The sequence below is a fragment of the Protopterus annectens genome, chromosome 13.part0, assembly GCF_019279795.1.
Source record: "Protopterus annectens isolate FY-2018-M chromosome 13.part0, PAN1.0, whole genome shotgun sequence".
NCBI classification, from domain to species: Eukaryota; Metazoa; Chordata; order Ceratodontiformes; family Protopteridae; genus Protopterus; species Protopterus annectens.
Window position 1 is genome coordinate 215,920,855 of NC_056747.1, and position 25,935 is coordinate 215,946,789.

Sequence of the window (25,935 nt, forward strand, 5' to 3'; positions counted from 1 at the left end):
TTCAACAACTCTCCAGAAATTATTTACTTACATACAAGAAATGTCAGTTTCAGAGGGCTAATACAATTAGGTTTACCATTACTTATGGTAGGAATAGACATGAATTTTTGGACATAGTGCAACAGCATTGGGACATTCTTTTGGTTGATGACAAAATATTTAACAGGTTAGGGGAAAAATGTTCGTTCTCATTTTGTAAAGGCCAAACTTTTTGGAGTCATTTTAGCCATTACAAACGTTATATGCCATTTGAACATTCAACACAGGCTACACTAGACGGGACCAAAGTTGTGGAATGTTACCCTTGTGGACACTGCTCCTTTTGTAAACATATTTTTCAGACTAAGGAGTTTTCTGGTAAAAACACTCCAAAAGTTTTTTCTATTGATGTCTTTGTTAATTGTAGCAGCAATTGGGCCATTTACCTTGCAATTTGTTTGTGTTCAACTTTTTATGTTGGCCACATTAAATTTCATATCTCAGAACATCTTAGTAATATTAGAAATAGATATTTAACTAATGCTCTGTATAAACATACTATTTCACATAACACAGCTACTTTCAAATCCATTGTTATTGATAGAATTATGGGCAATAGATCTTTTAAAAAAGGTTGGCACAAATTGTTAAATAAAAAAAAGAAATCATGGATTGTGAAACTGGGTGGATTATTTCCACCTGGCTTAAATGAACACTTATAATTGTTTAATTAATGATTAATTAATGCTTCTGGCTTTGCTTAAATTGAAGTGTATGACTACAGACTGAATTATACACTGAAAAAGGCCATTGGGCCGAAACCAGTTTGTTCTTTATGTTCTGTATTGCCACATATTAAATATTTCTATTTCCAGTTGGGTGCCGGCTTTTTTGTGACTGTTCCTACAATATTGAGCCTTGGCACCTGCCGTCCTTGCAGAATTTAATGCTGCGGTCATCTCTGGTAGCTGGCAGTACCTCACATCATCACAAGGATTATACACAAGTATTAATCGATTGCAGAGGACTCCTTGAAGTAAGATAAAGCACATATTTATCTACTCACCATGTCAGCTTATTTTTGAGAGGGTGTTCTGGAAACTTTTTTTTTTCATCCTCCATTTTCCTTTACACCTCTTGATATTTAAACTGCCATCCTGGAATTTAATGTCAAAATCTACTGAAAGTAAACCTTTAGTTTTATAACCTTATAAACCTTTTAATTTAGATGAGAGAGAGAGTGTCAAGAACTGGGAGTCATCGAGGTGTGCACACCTTTTAACTCAACTTCATAGATAAATACTAGGCTAGCTGTTCTTGAGCATCATTTTCCTTTTTCTGCTCAAATTAATGTACCCCATTTGATTAGAGACTGGCCTTGCCCATCTCATGGTGAATAATTGTATATTACTCCTAATAATAATAATAAGATTAACTGGGATCATACCATTAGTATTAATCGGGCAGTCCAGGGGGTTAATTTTCTGTTTAGCATCTATAGATCCAAGTTGCACTTGAATATGGATAGGGATGAAATTTTGTTTAACGTGTATGTGGAGTCTACTCCAGAGTAACAGAATCCTCAGCGAGATATATCTCTTCCTGCAAACCATTCTGCGGATGTTGCACAAGAGGTTTATATCCTTAAGACCATTTATTTGTGATGACATTTGACCAATCAGTATTGGGTCAGAGGATGCCTTGTATGCCAGACACAAGTAACCTCTTAGCAGTATGTAGGATATCCAACATTGTGACAGGGCTTCATGTCAGCCCATATTGTTTATGCCTTGTATCCTTTTAATAGGGTATCTCTGGGGGTGTCTGGACAGATGCATGCTAAAGGGGGAATTATATCCCATGACTGGCCTAATTAGGCCTGAGTAAAGGGAAACAATGACATCATTAGATCGAGACACAAACCCTTTGTTTAGAAGTTGTCCAAAGGGGGCAGTATATTCAATGACTGGCCTAATTAGGGCTGAGTAAAGGGAAACAATGACATCATTAGATCGCGACACAATCCCTTTGTCTATAAACTGTGAAGTATAGAAAGACTTTCTTACAACAATGGGCAAATGTTAGGTCACTATCCACATAAGTTCCCATATCCTAAACAACTGGATCAACTCACAGGGACATATTAATGTAGTTCCTTGGGATAGATGACTTCCCAAAAGATACAATAATGCACTTTTGGTATTTAGTCTCTAACTCCATGAGTTTGGCACCAGTTATTAATTCTGGACAAGCTTTCCTATAGGATTACAAAGTCATTGGGGGATTCAATGACCACTCTTAGCTTGCAGCCATCTGCAAACGTAGCCAGCCAGAGCCCCTTTGGTATTGTTTTTATTTACTTCGGAAAAGTAAGTGCCAAACAGGAGTTGTCCCAGCACAGAACACTGGGGGACTCCACTGGTGACTTGTCTCTTTTTAAGGGTAGCTTCCACTATTTTGATTTCCTGTATCCTATCTCTGAGCTAGTTGGCAATCCAAAAGGTGACATGGGGGTTTATTCCCAGTTTATTTATATTTTCTACTATACCAGAATATGATTTTTTTTGTCAAAATCTTTACCCTGGTTGAGGTATGCAGTGTGTATCTTTTTGCCTTCACCCATTGCTTTGGTGACCTTGTGCACAGGATGGGATGATTGCATGATTCAGAGTTGGTAGGTGAGTGTTGAGAAATGAACAACCACATGAAACACAAGAAGAATTCACCCAAGTGTTTACACAGCACACTGGGCCCAATCGCTGGAAAATAATTTTCTAAGTTCAGGTCTGTATTGAAATGCCAAGTGGCAACACAAGCACAAAAGTAATGCAGGAGAAGAGCAAATATCAAACATCATTCTTCTCCCTCAAACTTGTTCTTTGCTGGTACAAGCCTCCACACACACCCAAACTTATAAGTACCAACTCCAATATCTCCATACCTCGGAGGTAAGAGAATATTCTGAGAACTTGCTGTCTTGGACTTGGTATATGCGGTTCCTTTTCTTCAGCCAATTAGTTTATCCATTTCTAGACTCACTGAAGCAGGTCTCAACATTTCAAATGGTTACTGGTAAGTACTAGTTCATCTGTTATTTTACATGTATGATGGCACACCCAAGAAAGTAATAGCTCCGTAGTTGTAGAACACAACACTCATGAAAAACTCTGAAGAAAAAGAATTCAGTTGATAAATGTTGATCACTTTTTTAATCTTTAATTCCCATCATGTCATTTGATCTTATATTTCCAAACTGTTTCTTATTACCCATATTTATTTGAAAAATATGTTAGTTGCTTGATTCAGCCTAAATTTCCAAATCACAATGAAATTTTCTTTGGAACTATACTTTTCTAACTACATGATTTGTCAACAATCAAAACAAAGTACCTGACAAGGACAATTAAAGGTAGAACCGTCTTCTTGTTTAATTAGAAAGTGCACCATGTTGGGAAGATAGAAACTGCAAAAGTTAGCAGGCCATGCTGTACTAAGTGGAACTAAAAATGCGAAAATTATAAGTAAGGTTAAACTACAGTGTATTGTACTATGGCACTCACCATTCTCCACTTGCAGTACAGCAGACATTGAATGGAGATAAGTGGAAACAGAACATCAATTCAAACAATGGAAACTCAAAAAAGCAACCCTATTTATCTAAGAATTAAACTCACAGCATAAGAAGTATCCTTAGAGTTAAGGAACCCCTTAATGTTTGCTCAGAGAATGTCCTATTTAAAAACAATTGAAATGAGTATGTTTATGTCGCACTGTGGGAGATCCACAGTATGAAATAAGCATAACACACCTATTTCATACTATGATCTCTTAGTCACTTCCTTCCCTCTCTCACTCACTTCCTGTTCCTTCCTGTTTTAGGACGCCATGCAGGTAATCGGGATCCCACAGCAGCAACAGCAGCTTGTCCTCCAGATCATTGCAGGGATTATGCACCTTGGAAACATCGGCTTTAGGGAATGCGGTAACTACGCACAAGTGGAAGACAGTGATCGTGAGTACCTGATTTTGTGTTGAACTGTCTGTGATAGGATATGAGAAAAATTATTTCTGTATTTCTTAAACAATAATGATTTATGCTTCCACAGACAGAAGTTAAAAAAAAAAAATATCAAGAAATGTTTACAACTTCTGGTTTGTCAGTAGATGTTATGAATTATAATAGAAATTATTTGCAAAATGTATATGATGTAAATTGCTCATAACAATAGCTCACATTTGAATTTTTTAAGTTAGGATTTTCAGCATTAGTTTCCGAAAATTTTAATTGCTAAACATATTACACAAAAATTCATTAGGATTCATTAAGAGTCAAATGTTGCTTTCTTGTTAGTGATATACCACTGTGACAGCATTTTTTTCTTAAATTTCAAGCACGTACAACAATTCTTCTCCAGGTCTTGTATCCATGCTTTATTCGGTCACCAAGTTTAAGTGACCCAGTAAAATACATTATAATTTTGTCTTAAAAGTTGCATGGAATGTACCATTATAAACAATGTAAAGTTGTGACTGACCAGATGCTTTTATCAGTCATTCACTTTTAAGTTAGATTAGTGTTTGAATGTTCCTAATTTTATACACCTGAACTTCTGCTTTCATAGTAGTGGCTTCTAAAAGGTTAGGCTATAACTTACCCACATAAAGATGTCCGGAGGACTTATATAACCTGAACGTACAAGTAATCAGTGTTCATATTCAATTGCAATTTTCATCAAACAAAGCCACGAGGTACCCAAAACTAATCAAGCAGACTGTCTCTAGCGCTTTGTAGAAATGGTTAGCAGTCAACTCAGCGACAATGTTAATGTGCAAAATGTATTCTGTTCCACAGAAGTTACTGTAAATTAAATGTTTCCACAAGGTGCAACAGCTTCAAAGTTTATTTTATTTAAAGTGGACCAGGGGCCTGCATGGGGTATCCCCAACGTATCAGGTTTTACATTTTTACTTCCAAACATTTCTTTAGTGAGAGGCAAAATTCAAGTAAATGATGAATTGGTACCCTAATTACCTTTCTTCACCTTTAGGAGAAAAATTACTTCCATTTTGCATTGCCAGATTATTAAAGGATGCAGAGGTATGAGCCACCACGTGCAGTACATTCAATGCCTATATTACAATTTGGAATGCTAAACACAGTATGTGAATTCTGTTCTTGAAACCAAACTCTTCTATATTTGTTCAAGTAACACTTTTGTCTAAGAGGTCTCAATGACTATATATGTGACATCCACCAAGGAAGGCATTGAATTATTTTAATATGCGTAATGCACAATGAGTACAGCTACATGGTTTCATGGGAAGAGGTCAAGATTTTGCTTGGAGTTACAGTATATGAAAATAAAAACTCTGTCTCCTGGATGACAGCTTTCAGAATGGTTTGCACTGCTAGGTATTGTGAACAGTTTAAATTTAGAGATGAGATCACACTTTGTGCTATCTCATGCAACAAATACTTATGATAGAATGCTTCTTACAGTAGGCAGTGGCAGCGGCAGAAGCAGAATTTTCAGGAGTCCTTACCTGCAATGGCCACCATCAGAATCATGTCACTCAATAGCTGCACTGACACCTGCACACCCTCCTCCTCCAGCAGAACTTGAGATTCAAGTAATGCATAGTTGTACAATTATGTTTAGCAGAGCTTTTACATTTTTACTTTCATTCTCCCATCTACTTCAGGGTTGTGAACTCATCCAAGCACTTCATGGATGTAGGGCAGATAATAACATTTATTAATAGCCCCAATGGAGACACTAGAGTGCAGTCCTGTGTGCATTTGCTAACTCATTTGCTGTTAGGTATTTTATAAATCTCATCAATTAAAAATGCAACTGTGTGATTCTAAAGAATTAAGAGCAAATACATTTGCACATTAACATTTGTACTCTTTTAGAAAACATCTAGAAAAGACAAGTATATATGCTACCAACCTTATTAATAAATACATCATATTGTATGCAGCAATAACTGTCAATACAAATAGAAAAGTCACTAAAAGAAAAATAAACTCTTGCCATTAGGTACCGCTGTCACTCACATTTAATTATAAAACTAAACTCAAGTTTCTTCAGGTATTTCACACTATATGTCATGAACCATCTTTTACTTGGTTTTAAGCAGAACATGACTCTGTGCTTATAACTGTCTATACTACCACTGTGTACATGAGCAAAAGGCCTTGACACTACATTAATCACATTACCTTTAAGTAAATCACGAAAATGTTGTTGCATACTATCTGAAGTTTTAAAAGTAGGGTATTTCCAATATGTAAGTATTACTTAAACAGTTCTTTTGATGAATTAATATGATTCAGTATGTATTTACTATGGATATCTCTTAAAAAAAATTCTTAACACTGAATGCATGATAGACAATTTCAGTGTGGAACTGCAAAGAACATGGAGTTTCTAAGACTCCACATGACAAATGTTCCATGTAATGAGACACACCTTTGAGGTGTGGTTACATATGTTCCCTTTCGTGAGGTGAGGGATGCATGCCAATGATGTAGTGAGGCCACTGAGTAGAATTTGGCCATTTTCTTGTTTTAGTGATAATCTTGCATTTCACTCCACATGAATGCATAAATAGGGCCTTTCCTGAAGTTGCGCATACCTTAATTGGAAGATGATCCTATTAGCGGAGGATCTAGCCTCATATGCATTCTTGTGTGCTACATCTACCAGGCAATTAAATCAGTCTGGGATCTAAATGGTCCACAAATGTCTGTAACTATGCTGCTATCCTTAGTAACAAAAAACTTAGATTTCTGTTCTTCCCTCGTGAATTTCTAGTGCAAGTCAATGCCTAATTTAGATTAACCGCCTCATTCATAGGTTCATAGGTTCATAGGTTTATACTAGGCTAACTGCCCTAGGGCATTTATAAGCCTAGCCCAAAGTTATGTGGCTTACGCCGCCCCTTATGTTAGAAATACTGTGCTCATTAGTTTGTTTTGCCTCTGTCCAGCAGTGACACAGAGATGATTCCCGGGGTAAACCTACGATCTCCCATCCACCGGTCAAGATTTCTCTTGAACAGAGCCAGCGAGGTGCTCTGCCTCACATGGACCGGGATTTTATTCCACAGCATGGGGAGTCTTTGGGTGATAAATATATCCCTCCAGCACGTCCTATTTATATCCATGCTAAGGTTTAAGTCTCTTTCTCTAGTGGTTTTGGTGGATTTGTTTTTTTTGAGGTGGAGCATGTCCATTAATTCCGGGTTGGTCATGGCCTTGTATGTCAGGCACAGGTCACCTCTGAGCAGATGGTATGCAACTGAATAGAGTTGGAGTTTCTTCAGTCTGGCAGCATATGACAGGTTTTGGAGTCCCTTTATCCTTTTGGTGAGGAACTTTGGGGTCTCTCCAATTGCTGTTGGTTATTAATTCTGGACAAGCTTTCCTATAGGATTACAAAGTCATTGGGGGATTCAATGACCACTCTTAGCTTGCAGCCATCTGCAAACGTAGCCAGCCAGAGCCCCTTTGGTATTGTTTTTATTTACTTCAGAAAAGTAAGTGCCAAACAGGAGTTGTCCCAGCACAGAACACTGGGGGACTCCACTGGTGACTTGTCTCTTTTTAAGGGTAGCTTCCACTATTTTGATTTCCTGTATCCTATCTCTGAGCTAGTTGGCAATCCAAAAGGTGACATGGGGGTTTATTCCCAGTTTATTTATATTTTCTACTATACCAGAATATGAATTTTTTGTCAAAATCTTTACCCTGGTTGAGGTATGCGGTGTGTATCTTTTTGCCTTCACCCATTGCTTTGGTGACCTTGTGCACAGGATGGGATGATTGCATGGTTCAGAGTTGGTAGGTGAGTGTTGAGAAATGAACAACCACATGAAACACAAGAAGAATTCACCCAAGTGTTTACACAGCACACTGGGCCCAATCGCTGGAAAATAATTTTCTAAGTTCAGGTCTGTATTGAAATGCCAAGTGGCAACACAAGCACAAAAGTAATGCAGGAGAAGAGCAAATATCAAACATCATTCTTCTCCCTCAAACTTGTTCTTTGCAGGTACAAGCCTCCACACACACCCAAACTTATAAGCACCAACTCCAATATCTCCATACCTCGGAGGTAAGAAAATATTCTGAGAACTTGCTGTCTTGGACTTGGTATATGCGGTTCCTTTTCTTCAGCCAATTAGTTTATCCATTTCTAGACTCACTGAAGCAGGTCTCAACATTTCAAATGGTTACTGGTAAGTACTAGTTCATCTGTTATTTTACATGTATGATGGCACACCCAAGAAAGTAACAGCTCCGTAGTTGTAGAACACAGCACTCATGAAAAACTCTGAAGAAAAATAATTCAGTTGATAAATGTTGATCACTTTTATAATCTTTAATTCCCATCATGTCATTTGATCTTATATTTCCAAACTGTTTCTTATTACCCATATTTATTTGAAAAATATGTTAGTTGCTTGATTCAGCCTAAATTTCCAAATCACAATGAAATTTTCTTTGGAACTATACTTTTCTAACTACATGATTTGTCAACAATCAAAACAAAGTACCTGACAAGGACAGTAAAGGTAGAACCGTCTTCTTGTTTAATTAGAAAGTGCACCATGTTGGGAAGATAAAAACTGCAAAAGTTAGCAGGCCATGCTGTACTAAGTGGAACTAAATATGCGAAAATTATAAGTAAGGTTAAACTATAGTGTATTGTACTATGGCACTCACCATTCTCCACTTGCAGTACAGCAGACATTGAATGGAGATAAGTGGAAACAGAACATCAATTCAAACAATGGAAACTCAAAACAGCAACCCTATTTATCTAAGAATTAAACTCACAGCATAAGAAGTATCCTTAGAGTTAAGGAACCCCTTAATGTTTGCTCAGAGAATGTCCTATTTAAAAAACAATTGAAATGAGTATGTTTATGTCGCACTGTGGGAGATCCACAGTATGAAATAAGCATAACACACCTATTTCATACTATGATCTCTTAGTCACTTCCTTCCCTCTCTCACTCACTTCCTGTTCCTTCCTGTTTTAGGATGCCATGCAGGTAATCGGGATCCCACAGCAGCAACAGCAGCTTGTCCTCCAGATCATTGCAGGGATTATGCACCTTGGAAACATCGGCTTTAGAGAATGCGGTAACTACGCACAAGTGGAAGACAGTGATCGTGAGTACCTGATTTTGTGTTGAACTGTCTGTGATAGGATATGAGAAAAATTATTTCTGTATTTCTTAAACAATGATGATTTATGCTTCCACAGACAGAAGTTAAACAAAAAAAACAGTCTCGTCTTTATCAAGAAATGCTTACAACTTCTGGTTTGTCAGTAGATGTTATGAATTATAATAGAAATTATTTGCAAAATGTATATGATGTAAATTGCTCATAACAATAGCTCACATTTGAATTTTTTAAGTTAGGATTTTCAGCATTAGTTTCCGAAAATTTTAATTGCTAAACATATTACACAAAAATTCATTAGGATTCATTAAGAGTCAAATGTTGCTTTCTTGTTAGTGATATACCACTGTGACAGCATTTTTTTCTTAAATTTCAAGCACGTACAACAATTCTTCTCCAGGTCTTGTATCCATGCTTTATTCGGTCACCAAGTTTAAGTGACCCAGTAAAATACATTATAATTTTGTCTTAAAAGTTGCATGGAATGTACCATTATAAACAATGTAAAGTTGTGACTGACCAGATGCTTTTATCAGTCATTCACTTTTAAGTTAGATTAGTGTTTGAATGTTCCTAATTTTATACACCTGAACTTCTGCTTTCATAGTAGTGGCTTCTAAAAGGTTAGGCTATAACTTACCCACATAAAGATGTCCGGAGGACTTATATAACCTGAACGTACAAGTAATCAGTGTTCATATTCACCTGCAATTTTCATCAAACAAAGCCACGAGGTACCCAAACTAATCAAGCACACTGTCTCTAGCACTTTGTAGAAATGGTTAGCAGTCAACTCAGCGACAATGTTAATGTGCAAAATGTATTCTGTTCAACAGAAGTTACTGTAAATTAAATGTTTCCACAAGGTGCAACAGCTTCAAAGTTTATTTTATTTAAAGTGGACCAGGGGCCTGCATGGGGTATCCCCAACGTATCAGGTTTTAAATTTTTACTTCCAAACATTTCTTTAGTGAGAGGCAAAATTCAAGTAAATGATGAATTGGTACCCTAATTACCTTTCTTCACCTTTAGGAGAAAAATTACTTCCATTTTGCATTGCCAGTTTATTAAAGGATGCAGAGGTATGAGCCACCACGGGCAGTACATTCATTGCCTATATTACAATTTGGAATGCTAAACACAGTATGTGAATTCTGTTCTTGAAACCAAACTCTTCTATATTTGTTCAAGTAACACTTTTGTCTAAGAGGTCTCAATGACTATATATGTGACATCCACCAAGGAAGGCATTGAATTATTTTAATATGCGTAATGCACAATGAGTACAGCTACATGGTTTCATGGGAAGAGGTCAAGATTTTGCTTGGAGTTACAGTATATGAAAATAAAAACTCTGTCTCCTGGATGACAGCTTTCAGAACGGTTTGCACTGCTAGGTATTGTGAACAGTTTAAATTTAGAGATGAGATCACACTTTGTGCTATCTCATGCAACAAATACTTATGATAGAATGCTTCTTACAGCAGGCAGTGGCAGCAGCAGAATTTTCAGGAGTCCTTACCTGCAATGGCCACCATCAGAATCATGTCACTCAATAGCTGCACTGACACCTGCACACCCTCCTCCTCCAGCTGCAGCAGAACTTGAGATTCAAGTAATGCATAGTTGCACAATTATGTTTAGCAGAGCTTTTACATTTTTACTTTCATTCTCCCATCTACTTCAGGGTTGTGAACTTATCCAAGCACTCCATGGATGTAAGGCAGATAATACTATTTATTAATAGCCCCAGTGGAGACACTAGAGAGCAGTCCTGTGTGCGTTTGCTAACTCATTTGCTGTTAGGTATTTTATAAATCTTATCAATTAAAAATGCAACTGTGTGATTCTAAAGAATTAAGAGCAAATAAATTCTCACATTAACATTTGTACTCTTTTAGAAAACATCTAGAAAAGACAAGTATCTATGCTACCAACCTTATTAATAAATACATCATATTGTATGCAGCAATAACTGTCAATACAAATAGAAAAGTCACTAAAAGAAAAATAAACTCTTGCCATTAGGTACCGCTGTCACTCACATTTAATTATAAAACTAAACTCAAGTTTCTTCAGGTATTTCACACTATATGTCATGAACCATCTTTTACTTGGTTTTAAGCAGAACATGACTCTGTGCTTATAACTGTCTATACTACCACTGTGTACATGAGCAAAAGGCCTTGCCACTACATTAATCACATTACCTTTAAGTAAATCACGAAAATGTTGTTACATACTATCTGAAGTTTTAAAAGTAGGGTATTTCCAATATGTAAGTATTACTTAAACAGTTCTTTTGGTGAATTAATATGATTCAGTATGTATTTACTATGGATATCTCTTAAAAAAAATTCTTAACACTGAATGCATGATAGACAATTTCAGTGTGGAACTGCAAAGAACATGGAGTTTCTAAGACTCCACATGACGAATGTTCCATGTAATGAGACACACCTTTGAGGGGTGGTTACATATGTTTCCTTTCGTGAGGTGAGGGATGCATGCCAATGATGTAGTGGGGCCACTGAGTAGAATTTGGCCATTTTCTTGTTTTAGTGATAATCTTGGCATTTCACTCCACATGAATGCATAAATAGGGCCTTGCCTGAAGTTGCGCATACCTTAATTGGAAGATGATCCTATCAGCGGAGGATCTAGCCTCATATGCATTCTTGTGTGCTACATCTACCAGGCAATTAAATCAGTCTGGGATCTAAATGGTCCACAAATGTCTGTAACTATGCTGCTATCCTTAGTAACAAAAACCTTAGACTTCTATTCTTCCCTTGTGAATTTCTAGTGCAAGTCAATGCCTAATTTAGATTAACCGCCTCATTCTGTGTACCTCTTTGAAATTAGGTTGTTGAGAAAGTGAAAAAAAATGCACACTAATGTTTCAACCTGAAGTTCTCAGTATATAAAAGCAATCTCCAACACCCTACTAACTCCAGCTATTATCCCTTTACTGATCACTCTAATCCTACACTTTCTGCCACATACCGCCCTCAGATAGATATGCCAATCTCATTTATCTGGTTTCCTGCTTAAAAATGTACTGCTAAAAAAGAAACAGTACAACAGATCTTGCAGTCTGTGTACTTTTTCTGCGCATCAAACTCCAGTCCGTTCTTAGGAATGAGACACTACATATCATTCAATCCATAAAGTTAAAGAATAATGAATAAATCTTGTTGAGTTGCTCAGTTGATAAGACTTCTGCAAGTTTAGGCTCAAAACGTCATGCCACATACGTACAGAAACTCCACCAAAATTCTCCAGTGTAAAAAACACAGATCATTTATGAAATAATTTTTTTTTCTAAACCACAAAAACTAAAACTAAAAATATCTCTTGCAGCAGACCAGAAATTTAAATTATTCACCTGCTAACACAGTTGTACTGTACCCAAAGAAGTTTTAGCCAACCACAATTCTCAAATAAACAGACCGTGCCTAACAGAGTAGCCACAGTCTGTAGGTCTAATCTGAATTTCAGCTACTAAAAAACATAAAAGCCACCTCAGTCTTTTTTTTTTTACATTCCCATATCACCAGTCTGAGAAAAGCTTATACTCAAGGTTGAGCCTAGCTCAGTCCAGTTCTGTCTTGGTACCACCAAATGTTCCATAGAATAAAAACACATTACTGACTTTTTTGCATTAAATGTTTATGCACAACATACAACAGAAATAACAGTAGCCATATTTAAGACTAAAATATTACTTGGGACAAATTTCATGTTTCACATTAAGATAAATATTTCCTCTATATTTATGCCCAATATCATACATGGTTTTATTGAGAAATTCTGTGTTGTTATTGTTTTACTCTTTATAGCAAAAGCTTAAAATTAAGAGAACCAGGGGTTGCACATAGAATATGTTAAATTTCATCTTGTTACACAAGTCTAGGAATAAATCACCATTCTCCCCTGTCATTATTTTGACATCTTCTAGGCCAAAGTTCTGAAGTACCTCTGGACATTAAGACTTCTCTGAGCACACTTTTTTGTTCTTTGACAGCACTGATCTAAAACATCTCTTTTTAATTCTTTTACTATAGTTCTCCCTTTTAAGGTAATGTCCAAATGAAAAAAATAAACAACACCAATGGTCCTACCAGGAAAAAAAAATATTTATTTTGTGGTTTCATCTGAGAATAATCCATACTTCTTTGGACTAATGTAGCTTATATAAAACCATTCAAATAAGCAGCATAAAAACGTAAGACTAATTTCATAGAATCTGATTGGTTCACTGAACCTAAACAACTATAATAAATTACGTAACATAATTTAAGTATGTAAACAAAAAAAATACTATTAATACATTTAACAAATAATAAATAGCTAATACAATTTGAATTAAAAAATTACAAATTCATCTTTCAGAAACATTTAATATTAATCATGTTACTCAAACCTAGATCTTTCTTGAGTGCAAACTTAATTGCCATCTTTTCTCTTTCATTTTTTAATTATTTTTATAATTACTCTCCTGTAGTCACGCAGTTCATGGTCAACAACTATGAACAGAAACTATTTTCTAAGTCCAGAATAGCCAAGGGTATGCCTATAGAAGGCATTATTGGTGTATTTTTTTTCTTTACAGCACAATAATGTTCTCTAATTTCAGCAAATAGATTCCTGGTAGTCATACCTATACAGAAATTGATACAGTGAACACAAAAGAAAAAAAAACATTCCAGTAGAATTATAGGTATAATGGGCTTTACAATATTTAGTTTTGTTAAAGTATTCTAGGAACCAGAAAGATCCTTCATGAATAAATTTACATTCACACAGGCAAAAGTACATAATTTCTTATTGGTAACTTGCAAATGAATTTCAGTGCTGTCATTCTGTAATTATAATTTCAAATCAGTCCCATTCTTATAAGGAAAGCTAAGAACTTCCCTTATAGCAGAAGTCAAATTAGCATTACCTTTTATGGTGTTCCTTACTTATGGTTAAAAATGTCTAAAAGTAATTAAATCAAAATACAGATGGTATTAAAAAAACTGTACTATAAAAGTAGGACATTTTGTTAAAAACTTTCAAGAAAACGCTATCGGATATATTAGTAAATAATCATTTTACAACAAAAGTGAACATATGAGTTTCTTGCCCACCGAAACAAATCAAAATTCTCAATTTATCCAAAAATCATATATATATATATATATATATATATATATATATATATACACACACACACATACACATATATCTTATCTGTATTGCTAATATATATATATATATATATATATATATATATATATATATATATATATATATATATATATATATATATATATATATATATATATATATATATATATATATATATATATATATATATATATATATATATACATACATACACACACATACACACACTAAGGTCATCTTCCACACTTGTATGTACCTATCTTTTTAGAACTGAATATCTTTTCTCCTTTACTTCCTTTCTGAGAATCACATCTCTCTTAAATTTCTACCCTTTTTATATACAAAATTGGACTCTTCAAAAAGCTTTTTTTCATCTGAGAAGCTTCTAAATAACTGCCAATTCTTAACTATAATATTCTGTACTTTAGGTGTGTATACATTATTGTAATATAAACTAAAATCCCCCTCTATATGTATCATGTGATATTCTATCTATATTTGTTTTTACAACTGCTATATTTGTACTAGCTTCTAATATAGGCTGATATTTATCCAGAAAGGATAAAAAAATAAATAAAAAACAGGAATCCAAATGCTCAGCAGTATTTCAGAAAGAGGTAGTACTTTCCATAATGCAAAATACTAATGGTAACATTAATAAGATGAGCAAATGAGTGTTTGAATGGAAGGGATATAAGATATTTAACTATAGTGCATATGAGATTAATGAAGATTTGTTTCATTTATAAAAGGTTTTAAATTTATACCTACCCATCATATGGATATAAACAAAATTAATTATTGACTTAAAAAATGTTTAGAAGGAAGAATTTGGAGTTTTTAATGTCTAAACTGAGTAATAATAACATGTTACAAAATAATTGTTTGCGAAGAAAAAGTATATATAACCCTCCCCTGCATCCTCACTTAAAAAGCTTTGAGAGACAAAAGATGAAACATACTGATATTAAATTCAATCTAGTGAAAAAACAACAAATAAAGCACTAATAAAATAAATAAAGGACCACAGCTCCAAAGGCAAACCAGAACTTTAATATGTGAGCTCTTTCATACATTCAAATCAAGTGAACTTCTTCAGACAAATTCAGACAGTAAAACCTCTCCTTATATAACCTTAAAATCACATGACCAATAACATGCATTGCATCACAAGTTTAAAACTGGTTGTTAAAAGGCATATACATATTTATAAAGATATTCACATATACTTTAAAGGAATTTGTAAGCACAAAGTGAAACATTAATATATAAAAAAAACAATCAAAAAGGTGCAGCCATACAAACCTATAAGTACATAAAATATTGTCTTGTAAAAGCATTCTATACTGAATTTCATAAATTCATTCAGCGTAATAAACGTTTAAGTTTGAGTAAACACATAACAGAACACTGCTCATTATGGCCTGGATAACTATGCACATTCATAAGGAGGGGTTTTACTGTTTGAATTTGCCCGAAGAAGTTCACTTGATTTGGGTGTACGAAAGCGCTCACATATTAAAGTTTTGGTTTGTCTTTGGAGCTGTGGCCTTCTGTCATTTTATTTTATTAAATTCAATCTAAAGAAGAAAGAGGGTTAATGTATTCTATTAAAAACAATGAGAACATTTGAGTATTGAGACCTGATATAGGGGGAGGTACGATTTTAATGGATAATATAATATACACAGCAAAAATGATGGAAATACTAGAAGATATGAAGTCAGTATTTCCTATGCTAAGCTAGATTGTGCTTTATACAATATGCTGCCAGAAGGAAGGATAGATATAGGTACCTATAATTATTTAAAAACTGATAAACCTATTAAACCCCTCCTTTTTGGCATGCCAAAAGTCCATAAAAGTATGGATAACCCCCCCATGAGACCCATAGGTCATTTTGCTGAGGAGCCTGACCACACTCGGAGGCACACCACCATCTGGAGCATTTTTCAAGGCTTTATAGGTGGAGACAGACATACAGGACCCATCACCACAGCCTTTTTAAAGGCTCTACTAGGCCATTGTTTAGGCTCACCACAGCCTTTTTGAAGGCTACCAGATTCCCCAGCAGAGAGCACACCAGCTGGGAGCCTTATTGAAGGCTATACAAAAGGTCTCACAGCCTTTCTCAAGGCTACTACAGTTGGATTATCCACAGCCTTTCTCAAGGCTACTACGGTTTGATTATCTACAGCCCTCCCCGAGGCCACTACAGGGGGCACCCCTTAGGAGTCTTTTTCACGGCTATACTGTGGTTCCCGTTCTGTAAAGCCTTTTTCAAGGCTTCATCCAGGGAGGACTCCTCCTAGCTGCATTACAGGGGTAATCGTGTTGATATATAAAAAGGGTAAAAATTTAAGAGAGATATGTGATTCTCAGAAAGTAAATAAAGGAGAAAAGATATTTAGTTCTAAAAAGATAGGCACATATAAGTGTGGAAGATGATAGTGTGTGTGTATGTATATATATATTTATATATATATATATGTGTATGTATATATATATATATATATATATATATATATATATATATATATATATACATATATATATATATATACACACATATATATATATATATATATACACATATACACACACACACACACACACACACACACACACACACACACACCTAGTAGGGACATATTAATTAAAGCAAAACAGTACAGTAATTGTGAAACTTCAGGCTTAGTATACCTGGCTGTATGTGGGCACTGCCGAGGATTCTTTGTGGGCAAAACAGAAAGGAGTTTGAAGAAATGTATATATGAACATATGTACAGTATCAGGACAAAAAATGATAATGCTCTGTATAAGCATACTTTAATTTGTAATCAAGCTAAATATACTTTTTTGTCCTGGAAATGGTAACAGTGAATAAAAGGGGTGGCCCATGGGAAGAAACTGTAGAATATAGAGAAATATATTGGCAGATAGCCCTTCAAGTAAATGAATATCCAGGTATGAATGAAAATATATCCTTGGTCTAAGTGTTAAAACTGAGAGCAGCTAGGCTTTAGCATTTTTGCATCTTTAATATAATATTATATACATGGTAGTTTTATAGCTTGATTTTAGGAAGGTAGGCAGTTTTAAAATAGACACATTTATGAGATTTTATGGTTTTAGAATATGTAGAATGCATTTTATATATTGTTATATACATTGTGAGTTTACATAGAGTTATATATGATAAAGTGTACCCCTTTAATGTATAATATAGCTTTAAGCTAATTGTTTGTCTTATTAGATAATTAGTAAATTAAGAGTATATAAACACCGCAGTTGAGATATTCAGTCTATTGTGCAACCTGAAGAAGTCCTACTGTGGTGAGGACAAAAAACATGTTAGACCAGTTAATGTGTTTAGTTTTTATATTTAATTTGCATTGCGTCAACAAATTCCATTGGATTTATTGGAGCCTCTTTTGCTCCATTATTCCTACTGTGTTTTTGTGGAGAATAATGGTTGGCTTTTGCTCTAAGTACGGTGTTCCTCGTTGGTTTTGTGGAAAGCTCTCCATTAAAGAAAAGGTAATTTTTCCAGCACTTATTGAAAAATCTCTAACAGTGGTACTTTGAAACATTAATAGATTTTTTTAATGAAGCGGGATTGCGCTTTCTAAAATTACTGATTGACAATAACATTAGTAAAATGAATCTTCTCAAAGATGAGATTACTAACATCGAGTCTTGTCTAAAGGGGATGTTAACTGCTGACAATTTTGTAGATCTTTTTAAACATTTGTCTGACGAGGTTGATCAGCATTCAGTTGAAGTTAGGGTTGCCACCTTCCTTCACGACTAAAACCGGAGCAAAGCCACACCCCTCGCGTCACCAGTAACCCCGCCCACCCAACCCCCTCTCCCGCCAACATACCTCGTATTTTGTGATGTCACGACAGCATCACTCAATGGGAACGCCCTCTTTTTTCGTTCCCGCCGCCTGCTTTTGGCTGATTTACTATGCTTTTCTGTAAAAAAAGCATAGTAAATCAGCCGATTTACAAACTCCGATAGTCTGTTACCTTTTTGAAATAGAATACCGGAGTTTGTACAGTGTTTTCCGGACTACCAGAGAATCAGTTTGATTTCCTGATAGTCCGGAAAAAAAACAGAGGGGTGGCAAGCCTAGTTGAAGTGACTAATAGAAAACAGCTTAAATTAACGCGTGACATCTCTTCTTACCAAAACAAGACTGCATATGATAATTTTGCTTCAAACAATCGAGGCAACAATTTCAAGGGACATAGTGTTAATACTAGCAGTAAACGGGCTTATAGTGCTGTCGTTTCTACACCTCAATCTGATAACAACTGTGCCTTCCTTGGCAGTGGGTCTGATAAAGGCAAACTTGTACATACATCAGTTACTGCGACTGTTATGCTTGTTGACAATACATCACTTGTTAGTGAAAAAACTGGTACTGGTTTGGAAGGCAACCACTCTGATTTCCACCAATAGTGGTTCTTCCCCTAAAATAGATAAAGATAGTGCATGTAAAAACAAACAAAGCACTATTTCTACCAGTTCTTCTTCTTCTTTTTTCAGCAAGAAGAATCAGTTCAACAAAAAGACTGTGCTCACGAGAAGTCAGACTTTTTTGGGATCCAATTCATCGGGGACGAGGCGTAAATGAGCATTTGGACACTTTTAGTATTATTAACTTGACTAATCATGTTTTCACTGAAACTGAGTTGGAAATTTTGAAGTATGGGCTGAATTTCGTTCCTAGTACTAGGGCGAATTTCAGCAAAACTGTTATTGACATCAAAAAATATGTTAGAAAATTGAATTTGTTTTATTTAATGCAGAATTTGCCAGAAACTAAAAAGGTTTTGGTTAAGCCTTCTAGTTACACACCAAAGTTACATCATACTTTTAAAGTTTTTGAAGAACTTTGTATTCAAGATTTAAACAATATGTTACGAACTAGAGTTAAAATTTACAACAACTTAACTATTGATGAGAGGAAAGCATTTGAGAATTTACAAGCCATGACTGGAGAACTAAGGTTTATGAAAAGTGACAAGGGGGGAAATATAGTTATTATGGGGCAGGAAACATACAAAACTAAAATGTTAAATATTTTGAACAATTTAGAAGAATATGAACAGATTTCCTTATATGAGATACAAAACTAAAATGTTAAATATTTTGAACAATTTAGAAGAATATGAACAGATTTCCTTATATGAGATACATAAAAGTCAACGTATGATACATTCCCATCTGTATGAAGCCCTTATGTCAGGAGATATTAACTTTGAAGTATATAACTTTTGTGTAGTGCAAGAACCTAGAATTGGGGTAATTTTTGGTATTCCAAAAACTCACAAAGATTTAAACAACCCCCCTTTTAGACCCCTAGTTTCTTCACCGCATTCAATAACAGAAGGGGTTTTCTTAGTTATTTATGCAGTTTTGGGACCTCTTTTGGTTAATCAAGCTTCTCATGTTAGTCATTCCTGGCATTTTTTAGACAAACTAAGAACTTATGCTGAGACGGAGGTTTTTGATCCAGAGAAACATATAATTTTTACCATTGATGTAGTTTCATTATACACCTGTATCCCCACATGAGGAAGGCGTTGAAGCAGTACGAAGTTTCTTGTTTAAAAAGAATGAATTCGGTACCAATGCTATTTCTACTATTTGTAGGTTCTTAGAAATTATTTTATATAATAATTTCTTTTTGTTTGATAAGACCTACTATAGGCAAAAAAGAGGGGTGGCGATGGGTTCCCCAGCTGTACCTGCTTATGCAAATTTGATCATGGCTTGGTGGGAGTTTGAATGTATTCCCTATTTGAAAAATAAATTTCATATTAATTTTTTGTAGGTTTATTGATGATTTAGTTTTTATTATTGAAGGTAAAAATGACACTGTTGAAGCCTTTGTTTCAGAGGTAAATTCACAACCTGGTTACTTGAAGTTTGTGAAAGGTGATGTAGGGTTAAAAGTTAATTTCTTAGATATTCATTTTTGGTGGGATACAACAGATGGTAGGTTTCATAGCCGTATTTATAGAAAGGAAACATTCACTAATGGGTATTTACATTTTCAAAGTAGCCATCCAAGACACGTTATTAGGAATATTCCCAGAGGACAATTTATTAGAGCATGCCGCATGACATCAAGAGACTATGATTTAGTTAAGGAATTTGAATTTATCACCTCTATGTTTTTACAGAGGGGTTATGGAGAACAATTGTTAAAGGAGATTGGTACTGAAATTTATAACAAATGGTTGACACATTATCCAGCGTTGTTAAAAGTATCACAACAACCAAATTTTAATGTTAATACAGAACGACAAGTTAAAGGAATCAACACTAACTTAATTTGTTCCCTTGAAATGAGTGCAGACTGTTATCGTATTCAGCATTTCCTTGAAAAAAAATTGGAGAGTCATCCAGGGCAATTCTGATATTTTCCAAAGTTTAGGGGCTAAACCACATTTTGTGTATCAGAATAATAACAATATTAAAAAAGCCTTAGAATATAGTAGTAATAAAGAGAACATTACTGATACCATTAAGAAGGGTATGCACTGTTGCCATCAGTGTAACGTTTGCAGGTACATCTCCGAGGGGCCTTATATCACTGCTGAAACTTTTAACAGAATTTTAAAAGTACCAGGCTTTGCAAATTGTAACACACATGGAGTTGTTTATATAAGTATGTGTACTGCTTGTCCTGCGTTTTACATAGGAATGACTACAAGATGCTTAAGAACACGTATTAAGGAACATCTATATAGTATTAAAGCTAGAGACAACACGAATGCTTTATATAAACATTCCATTGTGTGTTCTTCCTTTAAAAAGTTCACCTTCTCAGTATTAGAAATTTGTAAATCAGACATGAGAGAAGGTGACTAAGAATTATTTAGAGCAAAGGGAGACTGTTAGGCAGATTAGGTTAAAATCTGACAAAACTCCAGGTTTGAATGAAGCCATAAATGTCAAGTGTTTTTTAAAACATCGTAAATTGTGCATTGACAAAGATGGTGATACACCTTCCTTTTTTATTTAAGTTGATGAGAGTGTGTTTTTGAAAATTTATTATTGTTTAATTAATTTAGATAATTGCTTGTTAACTAAGGTATTTAATGTGTAGGTTTTTGAAGTGATATTATTCTGAGGAAGTCATTTGACGAAAGCGGGCAATAAATTTTAGTACGCTATTGTGTTTTGGTTCTCTTGGATTTTCTTCGGCAACCTCCTTATTGGTATTTTTTTATTTTACTTGTTCCTTGTTTCTGGCATTTGGTTGATTTAGTGGTACTTTGTGTTTTAGGAGTGAGATATGCATCGTTTTGCATCATGTAAAATTATTTGTTAAATTTACAGAATTATTTATTTTTGAAGCCACAGATGACCAGTTTCTAAGATTTCTGTGGGAAATGAAAAATACAGGTATTACCATTTACTACTCACACAGCTAGTAAGTAGGGTGGGTTTACTATCATTTAATTGAAACTGACTCAGTCAAATGGTCATATCATCGACCAACATCAGCGAAAATGCACATTGCCGATCTACATCTCGAATGTGAACCAGGGACGAGCTTTAACATGTGTCGAGATAGGGGCGGGATTTGTACTTTAGCAGTATTGGAGTTTGACATTGCTAACGTTCGATGTTCGGGTTTCACATGAAGTGGATTTCACCGAGTCGACTTTGATTAAATGATAGTAAACCAAGTACAGAACTATTTTGTATGTGGAAATTTGAGTTCGGGAAAGCTGAGTGGAGTTTATGACACAGAGAAAACAGACTTTGGAAGATATTTTTCTACATTCCTTTGGATCCCAATCCCACTGTTTAATCAAAGCCTCCACTACTCTGTAGTGATTTAAAATTGTGATGTAACTGTTAGTGATTAAAGTTCTGAATTAACTGTGAGAGACATTTTAGAAGATTAAACCAAGAGGATAACAGAAAATTGAGCCAAGTAAAAAGGTCTATGAGGAGATTTCTTCAAGAAGACAAGAGTTCAAATCTATATATCTGACACATTTCATCCTTTCTGTATGAGAAATGAAGATAATCGCAAGTACTAGTCTATACTTAGACTGGATTTGGTTCATACAGGTGGACCGTGGACCAATTTTATTTCATAAAATGAAAATAGAAGCAGCCTGGTAGACACACTGGTCTCCTTTAGGCTTAAAAAAAGTAGTGTCTGTCATTAGAATTTTACTTTGGCAGGGCTGTTTCACTCACATCTTTTCTCAAACAGAAGAAAGAACTGTTCACAGGATCATAAGAAATATAAGCATCTTTATTACACGATCGGATATTTAGGTTAGCGAATACCTAAACGTCGACCTGGTAATATCAAAAAATTAAAACAGCGAATGGCTGATTTAACGTAGGGAATGAATTCCCTCTGCCGCAAAAAAAAATTTTTAAACCAAAATGAAGTGGGGGCTGTTCCCCCACATCCCCCTAACTAAATATACCAACTCCGAAAGTGCTCTACAGTGGGGAATGGGGCAAAATCCACATAACGGCCAAGGGAATTCTTTCCCTGTGTTAAATCGTCCGTTTGCATTTTTTTTTGCTTTTGCTATTACCAGACCAGCATTTAGGTATTCATTAACCTAAACATTTGATCAGGTAATAGGAACCCAAAGTTAAGGCAAATGAGTTACAAGACTATTTGCACCATGCAAAAATTCACCCTTATGATGTACCCCCTTTTCAGGGAGGATAAAGCAGGTCATGCCTTGAGTAAATCTATACCTATACAATCATCCAGGTTTATTTTGAGGGATAAAGGTTGTCTCTTGTTTAACATGCAGGGATAGTTTTTTCCAGAGGTGGAATAGACAAGTGGGTAATAAATTGTCTCACCAGTGCATTTATATGCTGGGGGAGATGCAAGTCAAGATTCTGGTAGTAGTGGAATTACATAACTTGTAAAGCTGCAGATCATCAAGGAGGATGTGATCTTTCATAGGAATCATAGGATTTGTACGAGTTAAAGCCATTATAGCCTAGTGAGCATATTCACCATGCCAATCCATGCCACCAGGTTTTGTCTCTTTCCTCAAGGAAAGACAGGCCAGATAGTGATGGGGTAAATTCAAGAACACCCTTCCAGTCACCAAGGTTATGTCTGAATGAAGATATTGAATTACATTGCTTAACCTTCAGGTGGAGTTTACTCCAGAGAAAAGAGAGAGGTGGTGGGTGATGAAACTCCTTCTATTGTGATCCTTTAATCTGTTGATGAAGGTTCATGTTAAACGTTCCAGAATTATCTGAGCTATTTTACTCATACACAGAAGGTCAGGGACCATGAAGTCCACAGTGGTGTGGTAAGTGATGAACAGATCACACTTTAGGAGTCTATATGATACAGAGTACAAGAGCAGGGCTTTCAGTCTTCCCAGGTAACTAAGGTTCTTAAAACCAAGGATCTCATTTTAGTTAAAAACCACTGGGATTTCTCACATTTCTTGAAATGTCAAGTGAGATACATACCAAAGTGAGCACTGTACACTATAATGGTGTACAGAGACATGGCCTCAAACTGAATGCCAAAAAATGCATCATCATCCCTTTTGGGGAGAATGACATCCCCACAAATTATCACATTGATAAGGCACTAACCACGCAATCAGTCGTGAGGGACTTGGGCACCCAGGTTGATAGCAAGCTGACTTTTGACCACAATATTGCCTCTATTGTACGGAAAGCTTTCTACATGGCACACCTCACTTGTAAGGGTATCTCATCCAGGGACAAGGTGGTAATAACATCCCTTATAAGACCCATTATTGAGTACAATGCCCCTTTCAGCATGTACCTCACAAAGCACATGCAGTAGCTGGAGAAATGACGGAGGTTCCTCACCCAGAGAATCCAGGGCCTCAAACATCTACCATACACAGATAGGCTAAAAGTCCTGTCCCTATACTCAGTCTCCTACAGACTCCTCAGAGGTGACCTCTGTCTGGCATACAAACCAATTTGACCCCACACTGATGGGACTGCTGCATATCTACAAGTCAAGCTCCACTGAGTAACCCACACGGGTGACCTCAACCTGGTCTGTAACATCAACAGGACTTGTTGGCAGGACAGATTTGTGTCCCAGAGACACCCCCTTTTGTGGAATAGACTCCCTCTCCACATAAAGCAGAGTACCTCATTAAACATATTTAAGCACAACCTGGATAACTGGATGGGGAACAGAAAATACACCCCTGGGATTCCACCTGTGTCCCTGCTTGACAGTGGGATAGGGTGCTGACTTGTTGGAACATGGGCTACATTCTTGGCTAGGCTTGTAAAGGCCTCAGGGCCTATAGCCTAGTAACTTCCTATGATCCCATGTGTCCAATTGTTGAGTATAGGGAGACAACAGCAATCTTGGATGCAGACATAATATCTTTGGCTATTAGTTGTGCTAAGTTGAAGGATTTTCTGACTGCAGCTGACATGTGATGATTAAAGGAGCGGAAGCTATCAATCGAAGTACCCAAGTCCCTTACTACCTTTTCATGGAATAGGGATGTGTTAAGAAATACTGTATTATGTGGGTAATATCTGTTTTCTGAAAGAAACAATACCATACTTCTTAGCATTCAGTTTAAACCCATTATTCATACACTGGATACAACCTAGTGTAAGCTCTTTATATATGGGACAGCTATCTGAGGTGGCATTTAATTACACCTGGTTTGTACTTGTCTGCAAATCTAATTAACCATACATCCTGGTTATCATTTCTGAGAACAGAGAGGTAGATGTCAAACAGAAGAGGACCTAGCACAGATCCCTGGGGACCTCTGCTGGTTACTTTAGAATTATTTGAGGATGCACCTACCACAGGAACTTGTTTCATCTCTGCCATTTGGCCAATTTGGTATGCATATCACCACAAAATAATTTATGTTTAAGGATGCTAGCTTTCCTATGGCTCTGGCATGGGATATGGTACTGAATGCTGTTGCCAGATTGAGATGTGCTGCATGAATAGCAAGTCGACTTTCTACAGCTTATATGACCATCACAAAAAAATTAAAAAGGTTCAAAACGCATGAGTTCCTTGTGCCCCCTACCATCCGTAAGGAACATGTTCTCTAAAACCAAAAACACTTTCTCCATGACACCTGGGCTGTGTTTTATAATGCATGAAACATGCCCTTGCTGAACCTCTCCTTAAACTGTTTAACCTGAACCTAGGCCTTAACCTTACCTGACAAAACAGAGTTCTGTAAAATACTACAAGCTAGTAGCTTGTCTTTTCTTTGGATAACTGAACCTCAGTTTGTGGATCACTGAGTACCTGATATGTTGTGATTGTTGAGAGTCAAGCCTAATGCAGTTCTTGATATTATTAACGAGATCTTTTATGATATGTACCACAGCTTTCATGACCAGACTTGTAAGACTGATTGATCTGCAATTCCCAAGGTCCATTGTAAGGCCACACTAATGGAAGGACATCACCACACCACAGCAGTCTGCCAGGATTTAGAAACAAAGCTTGAGGATAGGTTCAGGTTTCTGAGATGAGCAGTGTTTGAATGGTGGGGTTGGGGAATGAAGTT

At 35.8% G+C, this 25,935-nt stretch overlaps 1 protein-coding gene across 1 annotated transcript in view; it reads left to right on the forward strand.

The window, feature by feature from the left end:
* MYO1F (myosin IF) overlaps positions 1-25,935 on the forward strand; it is a 1,136,901-nt gene that overhangs the window by 763,851 nt on the left and 347,115 nt on the right. The window contains exon 9 of the mRNA XM_044053742.1: positions 9,034-9,166. Within this exon, the coding sequence (XP_043909677.1) occupies positions 9,034-9,166 (133 nt within the window). The remainder of the gene's footprint in view (positions 1-9,033; positions 9,167-25,935) is intronic.